This window comes from Canis aureus, chromosome 7 (assembly GCF_053574225.1).
Source record: "Canis aureus isolate CA01 chromosome 7, VMU_Caureus_v.1.0, whole genome shotgun sequence".
Lineage (NCBI taxonomy): Eukaryota > Metazoa > Chordata > Mammalia > Carnivora > Canidae > Canis > Canis aureus.
Window position 1 is genome coordinate 47,836,301 of NC_135617.1, and position 21,586 is coordinate 47,857,886.

The 21,586-nt window shown below is 37.1% G+C and overlaps 1 protein-coding gene across 2 annotated transcripts in view; it reads right to left on the reverse strand.

The window, feature by feature from the left end:
• Window positions 1-21,586, reverse strand: part of PRIM2 (DNA primase subunit 2) — a 311,113-nt gene that overhangs the window by 84,795 nt on the left and 204,732 nt on the right. For both annotated transcript variants that reach the window (XM_077903522.1, XM_077903523.1), the window contains exon 10: window positions 18,154-18,339. In XM_077903522.1, the coding sequence (XP_077759648.1) occupies window positions 18,154-18,339 (186 nt within the window). The remainder of the gene's footprint in view (window positions 1-18,153; window positions 18,340-21,586) is intronic.

A 21,586-nucleotide genomic window follows, 5' to 3' on the forward strand; every position in this document is an offset into this window, starting at 1 on the left:
ATTGCCACAGTATCATTCAAACTGCATCCTTTGTATAAAGGCCATCAAGGTTCAAACAACAGGTTAATAATTAAAATACATAAAACTGTAGCAGATAAAAAAAACTGTAGCAGATAATCATCACCATAAAACAATATTAAAATAATCTTTAAGTGTTGACTTATCAGAAAGAGTCCCTTATTAAAGACAGATTTTTTATTTTTTTTTTAACTATTCCTAGAAGGTTTATAAATTGGAGAACAACAGGAAAAGATGGAGGATGTCTCATATAGGGTATATTTTGGAAATCATGTAGGCTCTAGTTCTTTTCAGTAAGAATTTACAAACTGCAGAAACATGCAGTCCAAATTCATGTGTGGCCAAAACAATGCTTTTGTAAGGGATAAGGAAGCAATAACAGGAGATAGGAAGTAGCCTTCAGCATTATGACATCCTTGAAACTCCAAGGATCAACCTAAAGAGTTTCTGTAGTTACAGTCTCATTAAAGAATGAGGACATCCAAACATCAAAGCAAGTAGGAGAATCAAAGTTTCATGGTAAGTTAACATATGCATAACAGGAAATTAGAAGAAAGGGCAACTGAAGTGCAACGCATATAATGTTAGCCAAAAAGAGACGGTTCCATCTTCACCTGTGAAGACAGAAAGAATGGGACATTTCCTGAAAAATGCGGAAAAATACTTCATAATCTCTCCTTGACTCATCTTGAGTGAAATCCTTTTTGTTAGTGAATATTATATTCAAATAAATTGATAAAAATGTTTAAATTTTTTATTTCTTAAATAAATATTTAGGGGAATATCAAGGGGAATTTTTAAATGGTTTTAAAAACTGAAGATAGAATTAAAAGTGTAACTGTAAAAAATTCTTATCCAAGAGAGTTTATCAACATACTTTTTTTTTCCTATGTGGGTAGAGAAACATCACATCTAAGATACAATTTAAAACCATCAAAGGGGAAAGTACAATTCATCTTTAAATATGTTTAAAAGAAAAAAAAATAAAAAAAAATAAATATGTTTAAAAGTACTATCATTAGATCTAAATTACCATAGTTATACAAAAAAAATGTCTTTAATGCACAGTTCCAGTGAAATGTCAGTTTTTACCATTCTGACTTTACCTTTACATATGCATTAACAATATCATTAGCCACTACCTAAGCTAATGACAATGATGTATTGTTTCATAAATATTTACTCATTCTGACAAATGCTTTGTTTCCCACTGCACTGTCTGAATAAATCTAGGAGGATAAAATATAATTTATTTGCAGAGTTTTTAATATTACTTTGTAGCATATCTGAAATGAATTTTCATCATGCAGTTTATTTTGAAAGGCTATGGGAAATAATTGTTTATTTATAAAAAGAACATCTCACTAAAAATTGCCCAAGGAAGGAGAAGAAAAGACAGCTGGACAGAAAGAAAGCTTTGATTTTTTTGCATGGCGATGACAAAGCTGAACTGCCAGAGGCAGGGCTAGGACTTAAGTGTATAAGGACTGATATTTACTTTTTGAGGTCTGTGTGAAAATTCAGAGAATGAGAATGACATATAGGAATCTATCTGAACAGCTGACCAAGAGTTGGTCAGTGAGTCTGAACCAATGCAAAGGTAAAAATGAAAAGCTGAAATAAAAGGCCTTTAGGTACAAAGATGTGGAGAAAAACTAAAGGACATAGTAGCTTAAAGAGGATTAATTTAGCTCAAGACTCATGGATAATATCATAGATATCAATCATTTCTCTCTTTGGGGTACTTTTCCAGTGGGGAATAAAAAGACAACCAGTTCTTCAAGATTTTAGCAGAAAAATCATTTTTCCTTTTCTCAAACCTCAGGACCTTGATACTTCATGGTATCCTTAGGTCTAGGTATGATTATCAGAGTGTTACTTAATTACCCTACTAGGCTACTGGCTTCAACAGCCTCAGAAAGCCCCAATCAGTCCAAGAATGATCACAAAGCCTGGTACCTCATTTACAACCATAACCTTCCCAAATGAAGGCTCTGAAGCCTGACACACAGTGAGCTCACTATAGGCTTGGTATATGCAAAGGCTCACCAATGCACAGTTTCTTGCCTGATTTCTACTAAGTTTGCCCAACTTTTATGGACTGGGATTCAGCCTAACCTGTAAGGTTGCTCCATTACATCCTGCTGGCCTCTCTTGAACCACTAACTTTTTGGCTAAATCTGGCTTCATTGCAGCTCAACTTCCAGAGATCCAAATCACAATATCTAAGGGTTCTAAAATCTACTGTCTAGTGTTTCTGGATACATTTGGACAGTTTTCCTTGCCACAAGTTTTCTTCAGTGTAAAATGGTAAATATTGACATTTACTCATTCCAATTCTACTAAGATATGATAAATAACAGTAATGCTGACTGAGCCTAGAGCTCTTATGTACAACCAAACTCAAGCTGTGGTTAAAATATCATCTTTTGTTTAAGTTTTTCCTGACTGCCCTATTCAAAAATACACTCCCTATCTTCTAAGTAAAACTTATTCTATAGCATCTTTCACCAAAAAATATGTAATATATTTATTTATTTATTGTATCTCTTCCACCAGAATATAAACTCCAGAGGGGGTTGATATTTTTGTTTGTCTATTTTGTTCATTACTATATCTCTAGCATCTATATGAATGTCTAGGACATTCGTATAGATACTCAATAAGTATTTGCTAAATGGATGAATATAAAACATAGCCACCCAGAAAAAGACAGGTTAGCCTGAGCATAGCTGAGATAGTATAAAAGAAAATGACAAGCTTATTCTGACGGCCCCTAGATCAAAAAGCAATCTACTTCTTAGGGTCCCTCATCAATATCATCCCCAACATCCAAATTTTTTAACCTGAGTATCTATGCCTCATCCTTCACTGAAACTATATTCTCACTTAAAAGCCTTTCTGCACTGGGATCTTTGTCAGTCCAAAACATTAACCATCTAGACCTCTCCTTAAGCAAACATTCCTCGATGTCTTATCTGATTAGGGTTCCTACATTTCTGACTGAGCTGCATACAACCATAATCACACTTTTAAGGCACAATCATTCTCAGAGTCCGCAACATCATGGAAACTTGTAATCTCTTAATATAAGGAGAAACACAAGTTGACAGGTGTAAAATAGCTATTTGGTTATTTTTTAAATGAAATAAAATCCTACTTTATACAGAAGTAAACCACCTGGGAAGATGATGCCAAGTTGTTTTTTGTTTTGTTGTTGTTGTTGTTTTTAAGTAAAACAAGAAGAAAAGAATCAAGGAAGATTTATAGGAACATGACGAATGATAAAGACATAAAGGGTTAAAGAAAGCCAAAAATATACCTTCTCAACACACCATGCCCTTGAGAGTTCCTAACTTTAATAAATCTTCCAAGAGGAAAAAAAAAAAAAACCCTCAGTATCAGAAGTCTGACCCATTTTAGAACTTATTCATATCCAATTTATCTGGAGACAATTTACCACCAGGAAAGACATGGTAATTAAGACATACTCTGTGAAACTAGTACCCTCTTGTCATTCTCTCCTGAAAGCAATGCATACTTTAACAACAAAATTTTAACCTACTTTTTATAGAGTTGAATAAAATGTCATTTTAATAAAAACCTAATCCATAGGGTATCACTGATAAGACAATAGTTATAAATGATTAAAATTCAAGTCTTCTACTTTTTACTTCATTTTCATAGTTTAAGAATTGAAAAGCATTTGGAGTGAACACCAAAAGCAATTAGACTTAACTAAAGTTAATTTTAACCAGAAATAGTGTTGGGAGGGAGGAATAATAACATCTGTTTTATTCTAACAATAGACTTATTAACACACTACATAATTTAATTGAAAACTTGACTAGCTACCCTCTTGACAATTCATGAAATCAAGTCCAACTTGCTCAAGTCAATGTTTAAATATTAATTCTTATACTATGTTATCTAAAATTTTTATTCCAAATGCAATGGAAGGCCTGGAGATAAGAGATAAACCCATAATATGCACACATATTTATCATACATTAAAGTGTTTAGAAGAGAGAATATAACAGAAATTTTGCACAATGAAACCTTAAAAAAATATATTCCAGATGACTTGGTAACTGCTAAATGTACCTTGAAAAATTGGTACCCAAGAACAACAGTGAAACTACTTTTTATTGCATTCAAATTACTTTCTTAGGATATCACTGATGTGAATATTCAAACAAAACAAAGTGTGCTTTGAAAGAAAAACCAAAACAATCAACTATTATAATTAACATAACCAATCAGTAAACTATTAAGGTTTCAGTCTACAAGTTAAAGGTTCATTAGTACATTGAGAAAACATGTAAATGATTATAGATAACATTTATTGTTTTTAAATTATTAACTAATATTGGTTTGACACTTTACAGATTACATAGTATTTCATATATATACTTAATTCTTTACAACATTTTAGCAGGCATTACTATTGTCCCCATTTTAATTGATATGACTAAAGCTCAGGTGATTAAAACTGAAAATCTCTGTTCTTAACTGTGGCCTCTTAAGTCTATATGGTTGGTCACACCAATGTCAACCTAAACATTATCTATTCTTCTTGAGATCACTGGGAAAAGCCCAGGGTTTGGAATAAAACAGACCTGGGTTCTAACTGGGGTCTGATCATGTGCCACCTCTGCACCTGGGAAAAACTCATTAAACTCTCCATAAAAGGGGCAGCCTGGATGCCTCAGCAGTTTAGCACCTGCCTTCGGCCCAGGGCGTGATCCTGGAGACCCACGATCAAGTCCCATGTCAGGCTCCCTGCGTGGAACCTGCTCCTCCCTCTGCCTGTGTCTCTGCCCCCCCCACCCCGCTCTGTCTCTCAAGAATAAATAAAATCTTAAAAAAAAAAAAACTCTCCATAAAAGGAAGGCAATATTTACCTTGCAGTGTTGTTGTGAGATTAAATGAAATAAGGAACATAGGAAGGATTTAATAACAGCATGCCTGTTTTGTCAGTTCCTGAACCAGAATAAATTTACCATCCGTCCTCTCTGCTTCTGCTCTAGGGCCACAGGACATTACTAAAGAAAGTAGTATAAAGTGCTGACTTAGCCAATTACAAATTTATGGCTTAGAACAATATTCTCATTAGTAAACTAGACATAAATAATACCTATTTCCTAGGACTATTTAAAGGATTCCATAAGATGGTGCATGTAAAGTATTAATTGCATGTAAAGTATTAATTGTAGTGCTTGACATATGCTAGGCATTCAGTAAATGATCAAATTGTAATCATTCTGTAGCTTACCAATCGTTTTATTTATTTTAGGTGAGTTACTTAGCATATTTCCAGAAAGTGTTATTCTACACTTTCTTCAACTTTCCTTAAGCCTTAATTGCATTGGACCTTTCTGGTAAATAATTTGCCTGCCTACTTTATTGAAAAGATGAGCAGTCAGCATGAGTTTCCCCAGCTCTTCTTCTTTCCTTTAAACACTTCTTAACCAACTTAAAGTCCTCATACATTCTTCAGGTCTCAGACAAATAGGGATCCTCACTGAACTCCTTATGCAATTCATTCAATAAACGATTGAACATCTATAACTCTCAGGTGCTGTGCCCAGTGCCAAGCGTATGGCAGTAAAAAAGGCAGAAATGTTCCCTACTCTCAGAGAGCATCATATGGGAGGAGATTTTTACACTATGAATATATATTTACAAATTACCTTTCCCTTTCCTTGAGCCTTGTTTTTTCAGTTATTCCCAGAACATCTCCATTTCTAAGAGTTTCACTGATTCTGCCCATTGGGGCATAAAAACAATCTTTGGTTGGCCCAGTTGTCTTCTTTCTTTCTTTCTTTCTTTCTTTCTTTCTTTCTTTCTTTCTTTCTTTCTTTTTCTTTTTTTTTTTTTGCCTCATTAATTCCTTTATTCAGTGAGTGTCAGTTATGTATATAACAAAAAAATTTAAAAAGCCCTGCCCCCAGTACCCCAGTAGAGCTTACATTCTTATGAGACAAAATAAACTAATAACTTAATATATATTGTTTCAGGTACTGATAAATGTTATGCCAAAAAGATTGAGCAGGATAAGGGGGAAAAGAGTAGCAGGAGGTGCTACCTTAGATGGGGGCCCAGTCGTCTTCTGTAGCTACTGTTCTATTTCTTTTCTTCCTGATTTCTGAGACTTCAAGAATAAATACTCTATTTCCATTGCCTCCATTTCCACATACGGTCAGTAAGACTAGGAAATCTGTCTTCTGTTCTTATCCTAGAGTGCCTTCCTAAAATCAATATCCATGCCTAAAGTAGCAAGTATACCTTACTCTTGAAATCGTCCTCTTTTGCAGTGTCAATGACCCTGGACTGTTTTCTCTCTTTTACTCCAATATTTCTGATAATTCTGCTTTTACTTTAGGCTCCTCCATTTCCATCTCAAACAGTGGATATTCCCTCCTGGTTGACTTCTCTGCTCTCTAAATTTCTCTCTATACTCTCCATTCACCAGCTTATTTACCTTCAAAGGATTTTTCTCTCATTTTTTAAAAAGATTTTATTTATTTATTTATTCATGAGGGAGAGAGAGAGAGGCAAAGACACAGGCAGAGGGAGAAGCAGGCTCCATGCAGGGAGCCTGACTTGGGACTCGATCCCGGTCTCCAGGATCACACCCTGGGCTGAAGGTGGCACTAAACCGCTGAGCCACCCAGGCTGCCCTTCTCTCATTTTTATATCAATGACCATTCACCAGATTATTTACCATCAAAGGACTTTTCTCTCATTTTTACTTCAATGACTCTCAAATCCACATACTCATGTTTCTTCTCACAAAACAGTGCCTTTCGCAATATAAGTACTCAATAAATAATCAAGAAATGAAGTCAGGAACAAACAAGCCAACCAATGAACCAACAAGAATTTCTATTTGGACATCATTTCAAATTTACACCTAAAACCAAACTTATGATCAATTTCTCCTCCACTCTAATCCTAGACAATTCAGTTTCCTACCCATCACCTATGTTCATGGAACTTCTAACTTTTCTAATTACCTAGGCTGATCATCTGAGTTAAATTACATTCTTTCCTGATGCTACTCTAGAAACTATTCCTCAAAACATTTCTTAAATCCACCTTTTCCATTTTGTTATCACTATTACAATAAGACTTAATCTGTTGAACTATTTATCCCATTCCTATTCCCTCCCCATTTCAAGTGTGTATGCTTCTCTAGATTAACCTCCTGAAAACAATAATTCCCCTCCCTATTTAAAATCCATTAACAGGAATCCCTGGGTGGCGCAGCGGTTTGGCGCCTGCCTTTGGCCCAGGGCGCGATCCTGGAGACCCAGGATCGAATCCCACGTCGGGCTCCCGGTGCATGGAGCCTGCTTCTCCCTCTGCCTGTGTCTCTGCCTCTCTCTCTGTGTGTGTGACTATCATAAATAAATAAAAATTAAAAAAAAAATAAAATAAAATCCACTAACAACTTCTTTCTCTTGACTAAAACCAAAGTTCATTTAAAGCAACTACATTCTGGCACTTATCTTTCTTCTTTTACTCTTTCCTCATCCCCCATGTTTTTCTAAATTCTATACCACAAATAAACTAGAACAGTATTTTCAAAACATTTTTAAGTAGCAAAATCCTCCATTTAAGTGAAATCTTACACAAAATTCCAACATATGAAAGTAGATGAAGACACAAATATATTTCATATTTATTTATTTATTTTAAAGATTTTTTATTTATTTATTCAGAGAGAGAGAGAGAGAAAGGCAGGCAGAGACACAGGCATAGGGAGAAGCAGGCTCCATGCAGGAAGCCTGACGTGGGACTCGATCCCGGGTCTCCAGGATCAACACCCCAGGCTTCAGGCGGCGCTAAACCACTGAGCCACCGGTGCTGCCCTATATTTGATATTTAAAGGGGAGAGGGGAAGCAGGACACATATCAGACAACTCAATCTCCCTATGAACTTCTGCCACCATTTGTTAACTGAACCCAAGGGCTCCCAAGAATACAGCCTGAAATACATTCCACTAGTTTATAACCCTTCAACATTTCCTAGGACGAATGATCTCTGTTGGAATTTGGTCCCTAATTCTCTTCTTCCCCCTTAACTTCTCTCTCCATTCCAGGTTACATGAAACCTCTTAATAAGCCAACACAAACTTTATTCTAACTGTGGGAATTTTGCTGATTACTCCAGGCCAACTTAACCTCTCCTTCCTAGGAACTCCTAGAGTAAGAATAGCTGGCACTGACTGTGTAAGAATCTATACCAAACTTTGAACCTCACTACAATCAACAAAATATTGAGACACATTTGTGTATTTATCATACATAAATGTAATTACCATCCACATTCTATAGATAAGGACAAGTATCAGATGATTTGCCAAAGGTTTGTATATAGTGGAACCAAATCTGAACTCAGTCTGATTCCAAATCTGTACTCTATATTAGTTCTTTCCAACCTTTTTCATGTCACTAAGCACATATGAAATGATATTTGTAAAGCACTCTATACAGTAAATGGATGAAAGTACTCATGGTTGAAGGCAATTAGCTTTGAGTTATCCAGGTCCATCCAGCCCAGCTTCCACAAGGGTTCACGGGATCAACACTAGAGATAATGGATATTCATTTCGCAGTACACCAGCTATTGCTGTACATATTCATTCATTTAGTATATATTAGTACCTGACATGCAGTAGGGACTTAAATATATATGTGTGGGCTACTGATAAAAGACAACATATTATGCTCAAATTGCCTACAGGAGAACGAATGAGAGCTGAAGATTTTCAATGTCTATATTTTGATAAGCTAATAACCAATTTATATACCTATAAGGACAATATCTAAAACACTGGTTTATGATCTTTAGAGTGCATTAATTTCTCCTGGGATTCTTGTTAAACCACAAACTGTGGGACCCACTCCCTGAGTCTGATTCAGAGAATGTGCATTTCTAACAAATTCCTAGATGATGAAGAAGCTGATGCTTCTGGGAAGAGTCTTAGGAGAACTATTGGTCTTAAAAACAAAAACCTCAGCTATAAATATGACTCATACACCACCACCCTCAGCTAAATACTTACTCCTTTGCTGATCAAATTTTAATGACATATAAGTCTGTTTCAAGTCATGATGGAGGCTGGATTCAAGGACAAAAGCTTATCTTTAGCTTGATCCAATTATAACAACATGTAGTAGACCTTCAGTATGTAATCATCAGGGACAGGAATTTCAGCAATATAAAATGTACATGATATATATTGTGCTTAATATCCAACAGAGTCAGGTCAAGGCAATTCAAAACAAGACCACTATAAGCAATCTGATTAAGAGGACACATTGCTTTGAATTTATTAGAAGAATTATCTGGTTCAATTCTTAAAGCTAGTGGTTGATACAATTTAATATTCAAGTTCCAAGTGGAAGAGTGTTTTAGGGGTATATTTTTTTCAGGCTTTAAATAGAGGTTTGATTAATTTTATCTCTTACACACAGGGTGAGGCTTTTCTTCAGGTAGACTGGCATGTAAATTAAAATTACAACTAAAAAAACTTGCATAAAACTGCACTATAATTAATTAAATCTATTTTACTTCCATAAAGCATAGGTACATTTATTTTAGGAATCTCAGAAATTATTTAAGGAAATTTAAATTTTCAAATACCTCTTGGAGAATCATTTACAAATCCAAAGAATCCAGTTTGACAACCTAAATTCAATTTTAAAATGTCTTCATCCTCCTCCCGCCCAACAACAAGGGTAACTGAAAAGGCTGTTTTTGAAGTTCTGGTCCAAGTTAGTGACACAGGAAGAACCTAAACTCACTTCCTCCATAGACACACCAAATCCATAGTTCTTTATAGAATACTACCTCCTGGGGCACCTGAGTGACTCAGTCGGTTAAGTGTCTGCCTTCAGCTCAGGTGGTCCCAGGGCCCTAGGATGGAGCCCTGCGTCAGGCTCCCTGCTAAGCAGGAAGCCTCTCCCTCTCCTGCTCCCACTCCCCCTGCTTGTGCTTTCATTGTGTCAAATAAATTAACAAAATCTTTAAAAAAAATAAAATAAAATACTATCTCCTGACAAAGAACCAAGGGCTGACTAAACAGCTTTTGCACAACAAAATAGAGAATGGCAAGAAAGAATAGTGAGAGAGAGAGATGATAATGAAGGAGTCCCCAACCTGAATGCTGCAGTGGGGAGGGATAGTACTGAGGGACCAGGAGCAGATTTATCTTCCCTAGGACACAGGGAAAAAAGCCCTGGTTTAAAAGAGCAACCAACTTACAAAAGAGCTATCCCTAGAACTCTGCCAAAGGGCAGTGGTGCTGCTAGAACTCTTTCTGGATCTAAGGGACTAATGAACACCATGATTTGCACTTCCCCTCCACCTTGAGAGGGCAGACTGGAGCAGGGTCCCATCACCACCCCTGGCTTGCTGCTTCATCCAGCACTAGGTTCCTAGCCCACATCAGCCCCAGAGGGACAAGGAAGAAAAGGGCAGAGAGGAAAGTTTGTGGTTTCTAAGGGCAACTAGCATTTAAAAAGGCCGGCCCTAGAGCTCAGCCAAATGTCAGAACTCTCTCCATGTTAGAGGTGCTGGCAAAAGCCTTGGTTTATGGTGCCCCTTCACCTTGCTGATGTAAAAGGAGGCAGGGCTCATGTACCCTAATTGACCTGCCAACTCAGTGAGTCCTGGGCCTACGCCAGCCTTAGCCATTCCATCAAGGTGCCCCAGGGCAGAGTACACAGGGATACCCCTGAACACACCAGGCTCATATCACATCAGCTTCTGACAGCTTTCAAGGGTACACCGCATGTAGAGCACTCTGGGACCTCCCAACCAAGACCTGCTTTCAGTTCTAGCCACCCTGATGATGTGCACCCTGTGCAGAATGTCCAGAACTTCTAACCCAGGGGCACTTGCCTGGTTCAGTCCATGAAGCAAGCAGCCCTTGATCTTGGGGTTGAGGACCTGAGCCCCTTGGTGGGTGCAGAGATTACTTAAAAGAAAATCTACTATTAAAAGAAGAAGAAAAGATACCAACCATACCAGCCTCAGCTCCAGCTACCCTGCCAGGGCTCCCCCTGTGGTGAGTACCCTGGGACACTCCAACTTACACCCATCCCAGCTTCAGCTGTCCTGCCAGGGTACCCTCTATGTGGAGAAGCCCAGTATTCCTGGCTTATACCCTCTACCCTCAGCTGTCCTGCCAGGGCACCTTTTGCATGGAGAGACCAGGGACCACAATGACTTAAACCATTTCATACTGGGCATGGTGCCCTCTGTGTGGAGAGCCCCAGGACTAACTCAGTCTGTGGCCACTTCAGCTATAGTTGTCTTACCAAGGTGTCCTGCACAGCGTGCTCAAGGACTCCCAGGCCCATGTCCCATCTTGGTCCCAACACCACATCAGGACACCTTCTGTGCAGAGAATCAGAGAACAATCCAGTTTAGGCCCATTTCAGCTTCAGCTGTCCTGTCAGGGTACCCTCTGCAGAGACAGCCCCAGGACCACATTAGCTCAGACCCACTTCAGCTTTAGCTGGTCTGCCAGGGCACTTTCTATACAGGGCACTTTCTATAGAGAGTGCCCCAGGATCACCAGATCGCATGCCCTTCAGCTCCAACAGTCCTGCTGGGGTGTCCCCTGAACAAAGAACACCAGGAACCCCTTAGCCTGCACCCACTTCAACTCTAGCTGTCCTGCCAGGGCATCCTCTGCACAGAGAGCCTTAGGATACCTCAGCCTAGACTCACTTCAGCTCCAGCACTCTCCCCAGCATGGCCCCATGACTCCTAGCCCATACCCTGGCCCCACAGCTCCAGCCACAGCTCTAGCCAGCCAGCCCAAATGACAAAGCATACATGGGCGACAAAGAGAACAATCATACACAAAATCATTTCTCCCAAATTTAGAAGAAGTAACTGTTCCCTCTAAATCTAACAGAAACAAACACTGAAAGTAAAGCAAAATGGGAAGGCAGAGGAATAGGCTCCCCAAAAAGTACAAAACAAATAAATGAGAAAAATAAATAAAATGAAACAGAATATGCCTGATAAATAGTTTAAAGTAATGGTTACAAAGATGCTCACTGGGATGGAAAGGAGTGGAGAAGAACTCAGTAAGACCTCCAACAAAGGGGATCCCTGGGTGGCTCAGCGGTTTAGCGCCTGCCTTTGGCCCAGGGCACGATCCTGGAGTCCCGGGATTGAGTCCCACATCGGGCTCCCGGCATGGAGCCTGCTTCTCCCTCAGCCTGTGTCTCTGCCTCTCTCTCTCTCTCTCTCTATGTCTATCATGAATGAATAAATAAAATCTTAAAAAAAAAAGACCTCCAACAAAGAGAAAAAATAAAAAAAAAAAAACAACCAGAGTTGAAGAATACAACAACTAAAACAAAAAATACACTAGAGGAAGGCAAGAGTAAATTACTAGGTGCAGAAGAATGGATCGGTCATCTGGAAGACAAGGCAATTAGAAAGTCACCAGGCTGAAGAGCAAAAAGAAAAAAATCTTAAAAAATGAGGATAGGTTAAGGGATATCTTGGACAAAATCAAGCAACCATTCACATTATAAGGGTCCAAGATGGAGGAGACACAAAGGGGCAGAAAACTTCTATGAAAAAATAATAACTGAAAACGTCCCTAAACTAGGGGGGGAAAGTAGAGATGTCCAGGTTTAAGAACCATAGAGAGTTTCAAACAAGATGTCCATGAAAATGAGAGAAAAAAGTAAACAAAAAAACCTAGGGTAGCATTACTTCTATCAGACAAAATAGGCTTTAAAACAAAGACTATAACAAAATATAGAGGCATTACATAATGATAAAGGGATCAATCCAACAAGAGGATATGATAGTTGTAAATATCTATGCACCCAACATTGGAACCTAAATACACAAAGCAAATATTAACAGAAATAAAGAGAGTAACTGATAGTAATATAATAATAGAACAGACTTTAAGACCCCATTTATACCAATGGATAAATCATTCAGGCAGGAAACCAATAAGGAAGCATATGGAACATTCTCCAGGATAGATCACAAATCTCAATAAATGTAAGAAGAATGAAATCATATCATGTATCTTTTCCAATGGCAACCACAGTATGACAATAGAAACCAATCACAAAAAAAAAAAAAAAATAACTGGAAAAAACACAAACACTTGGAGCTAAACATGATAGTAAACAAACACTGGGTCATCAAAGAAATTAAAGTAGAAATTTAAAAAAATACATGGAGACAAGTGAAAATAAAACATAATGGTCCAAAATCTTTGGGATGAAACTAAAGCAATTCTAGGAGGAAAATATACAACTATACAAGCCTATCTCGAGAAAAAAGAAAAAGCTCAAAAAACAAAAAACAAAAAACAAAAAAACCCCAATCTCATCTTACACCTAAAGGAACTAAAAAAAGAACAAAGTCCAAGGTTAGAATGAAATAATAGAGATTTGAGCACAAATAAATGGCATAAAGACTTTAAAAAGAAAAAAAAAACACATAGGAAAGATCAGTGAAACCAAGAACTGATTCGTTGGAAAGAAAAAATTGATAAACCTTAAGTCAGACTTATCAAAAAAAAAATGGAGGAAAGGGGAAAAGAGGGAGAGAGGGAGAGAGGGGGAGAGGAGAGAGAGAAGACCCAAATAAATATAATCAGAAATAAAATAGGAGAAATAACAACCAACAGCACAGAAATACAAAAGATTATAAGAGATTACTATAAAAAATTATAGGCCAAGAAATTGGACAACCTAGAAGAAATAAATTCCTACAAACATACATTCTTCTAAAACTGAAAAAAGGGCAGCCCCGGTGGCTTAGCGGTTTAGCGCCGCCTGAAGCCCGGGGTGTGATCCTGGAGACCTGGGATGGAGTCCAGCGTCGGGCTCCCTGCATGGAGCCTGCTTCTCCCTCTGCCTGTATCTCTGTCTCTCTCTCTCATTCTCTGTGTCTCTCATGAATAAATAAAATCTTAAAAAAAAAAAACTGAAAAGAATTTTATTTATTTATGAGAGACACAGACAGGGAGCCTGGTCTCCAGGATCACACCCTGGGCCGAAGGCAGCGCTAAACCGCTGAGCCACAGGGCTGCCCAAAAGGAGTATTTTTAATTATATGTGTCACTTAATAAATAGGTACAGTAATTAAACTGAAGAGAATATTTTAATAAACTAAATGACATTTCACTGCAAAAATATGCAAGAGAAGATATAATTGAGAAGAACATGAACATTTATTTACAAATACAGACTCTAGGGGTGCCTGGGTGGTTTGGTCAGTTAGGCATCTGCCTTGGGCTCAAGTCATGATCTCAGGATCCTGGAATGGATTCCCACATTAGGCTCCCTGTTTAGTCAGGAGTCTGCTTGTGCTTTCTCTCAAATAAAAAGTTTTTAAAAAATTACAAATACAGACTCTTAACAATAGACAGACACAGTGAATTATAAGTGTAACTTAAAATCTTCAGTCAAAATAATATATTTGCTGTAATCAATAATAAACTAATGAAAATATAAACTGCATATATTATCTAGAAAGGTAAAAATTATTTATTGATTTTCTTTTACAATAATTTTTGAGTAAACTACTTTGACATTGCAAAATTAAAAGCCCACTTAAAATTTTTTTCAAACACAGGTTTGAAAATAATTACATACTCAGAACACCGATACACAGGCCATCCCAGATATACATAAAAGAAGGTAGTCAGTGAACAGGTGCACAGACAAGCACCTAGCACTCATAGTAAGTTTCCCCTTCTCTCTCTTTCCTCCTCCCCTCTTAGTTTATAGCACAAAAAAGCTAAAAGCTAGCTCAACTTCTCTCTTATCACTCTAAAACTATGGCCTGGGACACCTGGGTGGCTTGGTAATTAAGCATCTGCCTTTGACTCAGGGTGTGTTCCCAGAGTCCCGCTTCAGGCTTGAGTCCCGCTTCAGGCTTCCTGCATAGATCCGTCTTCTCCTATCTCTCTGCCTCTCTCTCTGTGTGTGTCTCTCATGAATAAATAAATAAAATCGTTAAAATAAATAAAATAAAATTATGGCCTAACTTTCTGTACAGCTCATAAATATTTAACGACTATGACAGTTAATTTTATGTATCAATTTGACTGGGCCACAGGGTGCTCAGATATTTGGTCAAACATTATCCTAGGTGTGTCTGTGAGGGTGTTTCCAGATTAGTTTAACAACTGAAGTGGTACACTGAGTAAAGCAGATTGCTCTCCCCAATGTCAGTGATTCTCACCCAATCCTTTGAAGGCCTGAACAAAACAAAAAGGCTGACAGACCCTCCTGTGAATAAGACAGGTTTTCCTCTCACCTGATTGTTTTGTGCTGGGATATGGGTTTTTCTTGCCTCCAGATTCAAACTAAAGCACTGGTTCTGCATGAGTCTCAAGTCTGCCAGTCTTCCAACTGAACTACACCATTAGCTCTCCTGGGTCCCCAGAAAGCGGACTAGCAGATCTTGGGACTTATCAGCTTCCAAAATGACATTAGCCACTGGATATAATAAATATGTTTTCTTCCTTACCTCCCTCCCTCTCTCTCTCGATGTACTAACCTAGTACATCTGTCTGCTTACTACACCAAATTCCTAAAAAAAGGAATAATATATAATGATGCCAGTGACAAAGCAAGATTGTCATAAAACTTGATGAGAGTCTAATTTAAAACCTTTTCAAACAGTTGTTTCATATAACATACACCAAAACTTTAAAGCTGTGTAGTTTTTCATGAGGTAAATTTATTCCCTGGTGAATATATAGAGAGGACAAAATCAGAACTATAATCAAAGATTTACATGCTCAGGATATTGGTTGCAATAACATTTATGACAGAGTCAAACAGAATGAAATGCTCAGTAACGGGAACGATTAAACAAATTATAACACTTTCAAAGGATATGTTGTGCAACTAATCCAAATGATACTTTCAAAATTTACTCTATTACCTGGGGAAATTAACATAACGAAATGCCAACTTTTAAAATGGCGGAAAACCCTCCCACAATGATCTAGCTAGCTATCTACATTAGAGAGAGAGAAAGGCTAACGTGTGACATATTATTATTTCTGAATGGGGAAATGGCAAGTAAATTTTTCTGTATTTTTCACATTTTCTGTAAAGTATGCTACCTTTAATTTTTTTTTAAAGATTTTTTACTTATTTATTCATAGAGACACACAGAGAGTGAAGAGGCAGAGATACAGGCAGAGGAAGAAGCAGGCTCCATGCAGGGAGCCCGACGTGGGACTCAATCCGGGATTTCCAGGATCACACCCCGGGCTGCAGGTGGTGCTAAACCGCCACGCCACCAGGGCTGCCCAGTATGCTACCTTTAAAATAAAGGACATATAATAGAGGTCTAAGAAACATCCAAAATGTGTTTAAAAAAAAACTATTAAATGACAACTTAAAAATTCTATGGATAATTATCAATAAAGACAATTTTAAAAACAAATCTGCAAAAATTATAAGAGCTTTTGGTAGTATATTATAAAAGAATCTGAACTTTTAAAAAATATATAAAGCTACAGATGTGTTATAAACTGAACTGTATTCTCCTAAGATTCATGTGTTGAAGCCCTAACAACCAATGTGACTATATTTGGAGACAGCGCATTTGAAAAGGCAATTAAGAGAGTGGCAAACCAAAAAGTAGACTCTTAACTATGGTAAGAACTGATGGTTACCAGAGGGGAAGTGGTTGGGGGATGGGTGAAATAGTTGTTAGGGATTATGGAGTACATCTGTTATGATGAGCACCAGGTGATATACAGAAGTGTTGAATCACTGTATTGTACACCTGAGACAAATTTTACACTGCGTGCTAACTTAAATTTAAATAAATGCTTTAAAAAAACAAGGAGATAATTAAGGTTAAATAAGGTCATAAGGGTGGGACTCTAATCCAATATGGTTCATGTCTTTATAAGAAGAGGAAGAAATATCAGAGAAGTGAACATACAGAGAAAGGGCCACTTGAGGACAGAGTGAGAAGGGAGCTACCTGGAAGCCAAGGGAAGAGGTTTCAGGAGAAACCAAATCTGCCCACACCTTGATCTTAGACTTTCAGCTTTCAGAACTGTGAAAAGTTAGTTCTTGTTGTTTAAGGCACTCAGTCTGTTGTATTCTGTGATAGCAACTGTAGCAAACTAATAGAAAACATAATAAAGTGTCATTAAAAATTTATGTGGTAAATATTCTTTGTTCTATAATTTATCTTTTCTAGGAAGAAGCAAACCAAGAATAAGCATTTCAAAACTTGATTTGGGGCACCTGGGTGGCTCAGTGGTTGAGCGTCTGCCTTTGGCTCAGGTCATGATCCCAGAGTCCCAGGATCGAGTCTCGCCATCAGGCTCCCCAAAGGAAGCCTGCTTCTCCCTCTGCATATGTCTCTGCCTCTCTCTCTGTCTCTCATGAATAAATAAAATATTTTTTAAAACATAAAAATAAAAAATAAAGTAAATAAAAACTTGAGTCATGGCATGGAAGAGTCAAAAAAAACCCGCCATATTTCCAAAATAAAATGTTATTAGCTAATACTACTAAAGAGAAATAAGGACAGGAATGGGCATCTGAGTACGATGAATCGACTCAAAAAACAGTTCTCAAGTTTCTAGAGATAGAAGTCTATCTAAAAATGCTCAATGACAGATTCTGCATAACACAATACAAAACATCTAAAACTGTGTTATTTGTTCTCAATATCTCCTAGTCCTGAAAACAACATTACATATGTATGTATGTCTACACATATTACAGTCCTATAGAAATACAACTCAGAACACAATTTCGGTTCTTAAATGACACCTGGCAGTATATCTACAAAGATCTTTCATTTAAGCATTATTTGAAATCTTACACTGCTGTTCCTATCTTATCCTTTCAATTAAACTTTCTCATTCTTTTGTTTAGCATCTATTAGATTAATACATGAGTTCCTTTTTACCTGAATAAAATTGTAGACAAATTTATCTTTTAGAATTTTCAACTACAAAAAAAAATTAAAATAAAAAAAAAGAATTTTCAATTACATTTCAGGGGTATACTTTAAAAATAGACCAACGGACCTTTAGTTTTCAAATCAAATTAAAATTTCGGTTACTGCTCTTTCAAAATTACCTTGTCAGGATCCATCTTTCCTCTGATAAATTCTTGCTTCCAGAACTGCAATGCCTGTTCCAATGTTAAACCAATGCCCTTCAGGAAGAGGCCATACTGCATCCGACCTCCATGACGAAGATGGTGATTTTCCCGCAAGGCTTTATGTAACTGACGCATGCACGGTGGGAAGGATTTGGTAGAAAGCTACAAGAAAAAAGAGGTTTTTGTTATGTGGAAGATTAACCAGGCCCCTCACAATATTTGTTGCAAATCCAATCTAATTTGCAAATTGTAAATTCAGTCTTATTAGAAACAAAAATTATGAAGAAGCATTTCTTATTGCAATTACCGATGAACTGTTAACATTTTTATATCGATTACATGTTGAGATGATAATATCTTGGGTATCCTGGGTTGAATAAAACATATTATTACAATTTATTTCACCCACTTTTTAATTTTATTTTATTTTATTTTATTTTTTAATTTTAATTTTATTTTTTTCTATTTTTAATTTTTAATTAACCTTTTTGAGATAGCTATAGATTCATATGCAGTTTTAAGAAAATAACTCAGAGATATCATGCACCCAGTTTCCCCCAAAGGAATACCTTGCAAAACTATTAATACAAGAAACTGACACCTGATACAATCCACTAGTAATAAAAAAAACCTTACCCCCCACTATTCTCTAACATTTGGCAACTACTAATCTGTTCATCTCTATAATTGTCATCTCAAGAGTGTTAATATAAATAGAATTGTATAGTATATAATCTTTTGAGATTGGCTTTTTTACTCAGCATAATTCTCACAAAATTCATCTAAGTTGTTGCAGGTATCAATCATTCATTCCTTTTTTATTGCTGGGTAATAGTCCATATGGATGTACCACAATTTCCTTAGCTATTTACTTGTTAAAAGAGCTAGGTTGCTTTGAGCTTGGGGCTATTCCAAATAAATGAATGTACAGGTTTTGTGAGAATAGGAAATTGCATTTCCCCAGGATAAATGTGCAAAAGTACAATTGTTAAACCACAGGTGAAATTTTAGAATAATCTAATACAAAGTAGAACACAAAAATAAGAGAAAGGGTTCTCCAAAGGTGAGTTCAAATAAGTGTGCTAAAGAAATTGATAGTAAAGAGAAAAACTTTTTCATTTATGGTTTCAGTTGCATTCTCTTTAACTTCCTCAATATCCTGCTCCCAAGACTTTAATTCTCACCCTCTCATGTATTCCTTGGCAAGTTCAACTTTGCCAAAGCAGGAGCAGGTCTCACTTTGTTTACCTTTGCTGCTCCCTGTAGAGAACATCTGGTTTTTCAACTTCTCTTATTGACAACTTTGAAATTCTTCCACCCCCAAACTTATCCAGTCAGGCCTCTATCTCCCCTCACTAGGACTACTGTTTTCATGTGTTCTTTCTTTGTTCCTTCATACTATTATCAAATTATTTTTCTTCAATTTTGTTCCAATCTAAAAACGCCAATGAAATTTAACATCCTTAGTAGGAACATTCCAAGTTTCTGTCAATATAACTATTTTTCAACTATATGTATTGGGTGGTTTGGGAAATAAGAAGATGAGTAAAATATAATTTTCCCCTTTAATTCAGTTAAGTGAACTAAAAAGAAACAGTCATTATTATACAAGTTAAAATCACACAATTAATTATAATAGGAGCTCTTACAAAGGCATAAATCAAGTGCCATAGAAGCACTGTGACAGGAGGGATAAAAAAAGTTACTCTACCAATATGACCTCTTTGCTCCAGCAGGCTAGATTATTTCATGATCACACAGTCATGTTTTGTAACTTCTCACTTTTGTCACTCCATTGACCCTGCTTGGGGTACAACCCCTCCTGCTCCCCATGCCATCTAGCTGAAGCCAAACCATTTGTCAAGATCCAGTTCAACTTTAGCTTCCTTTGGCACAATTCCTTGAATACTTTTTACTCATCCAATCACTAGTGTTGAACACTACTCTGTGTACAACAAAGAAGTCAAATACAAAGAACTTACATTCTAATGGGAGAAGACAGACAATGAACACAGACATAAAAAGACAGCATCTAATTCCAAAACCCCTGGAAATAACATAGAGTATTGGGATTAAATATAAACAGGAGAGGAATACTTTAATTTAGGCATCCCATAACACCTGTCTGAGGAGTTGGCATTGCACTAAGATGTGAATTTTAAATAGGACTCTAGTCAAATGTGATCTAGGAATACTGTTCCAGGTAAAGGAAACAAAAGCAAAGACCTTGAGAAAGAATGCACATGGTGTGTTCAAGAGATAGCAAGAAGGTTCAAGTGGCTGGAACATGTGAGCAAGCCAGAACAGAGAAGAAATGCCATGAGTACACTGGCACTACAGGCCATAGTTATGAGGTTTTTTTTGTTTGTTTGTTTGTTTTTTTATTTATGATAGTCACAGAGAGAGAGAGAGAGGCAGAGACACAGGCAGAGGGAGAAGCAGGCTCCATGCACCGGGAACCTGATGTGGGATTCGATCCCGGGTCTCCAGGATCGTGCCCTGGGCCAAAGGCAGGCGCCAAACCGCTGCGCCACCCAGGGATCCCATGAGTTTAGATTTTAGTCTAGATATGATGGAAACTCAATAGAGAGTATGGATCAGAAGACTGACATGATCTGATAAACAAAGAGAGCTCTGGCTGTTGTATAGTGAACAAACTATATACAGAAGCAAGGAAGATACTTAAAAGAGACTTTGGAAGTAGTCCAAATAATGGAAATGGGAAACATAGGGTCTAGAGTTGGTAACAATGGGATAGAAAAAGGACTGTGGATATTGAACAAAGGAATTCTAAGACCAGAGTATGTATGAATTATTAACATAGGTATTATAGAGGCCAGGAACAGTATCCAGAGTAGTGCTAGTGCAAGAAACCATGACAACATGCTACAGTCACCAATGGATGAGGGCAGGAGATAAGGGCACTGGCAACAAGGATAACTATCAGATGGTATTAATGGGATTACACAGCTTTAAAGGAGCTGGAGCTCTGTCAATGAAAGGCAAGAAATGATTTTGGAAATGGGAATATGGACCAAGGAAAACACTCATCTTAAGATGGGGAGGGACAGGGACAGCGAACAGCCTCTACTTGAGAGAGCCACAGGAGAAACAGTGTCATTAAGGAAGCCAGAATGCAGTTGGAAGAAAAAAAATCTAAAAAAAAACATATGAAGAAGAAACTAAGGATATCAAGGAATACACTAATTAATGAGGCAATATAGTTAGAGGTCCAATAAAGATGTATCTTTGTTAATTTAGCCCAAGGTCTCAGAGACCCATAGATATGATCATTATAGCACTTAAAATAATTTATCATTATATTGCTTATTTATTATTTACTATGTTGTCTACCTCCCTCAAGTAAGGTCCGTGAAGTTAGAGAATTTTCTGTTTTATTCACCTCTGT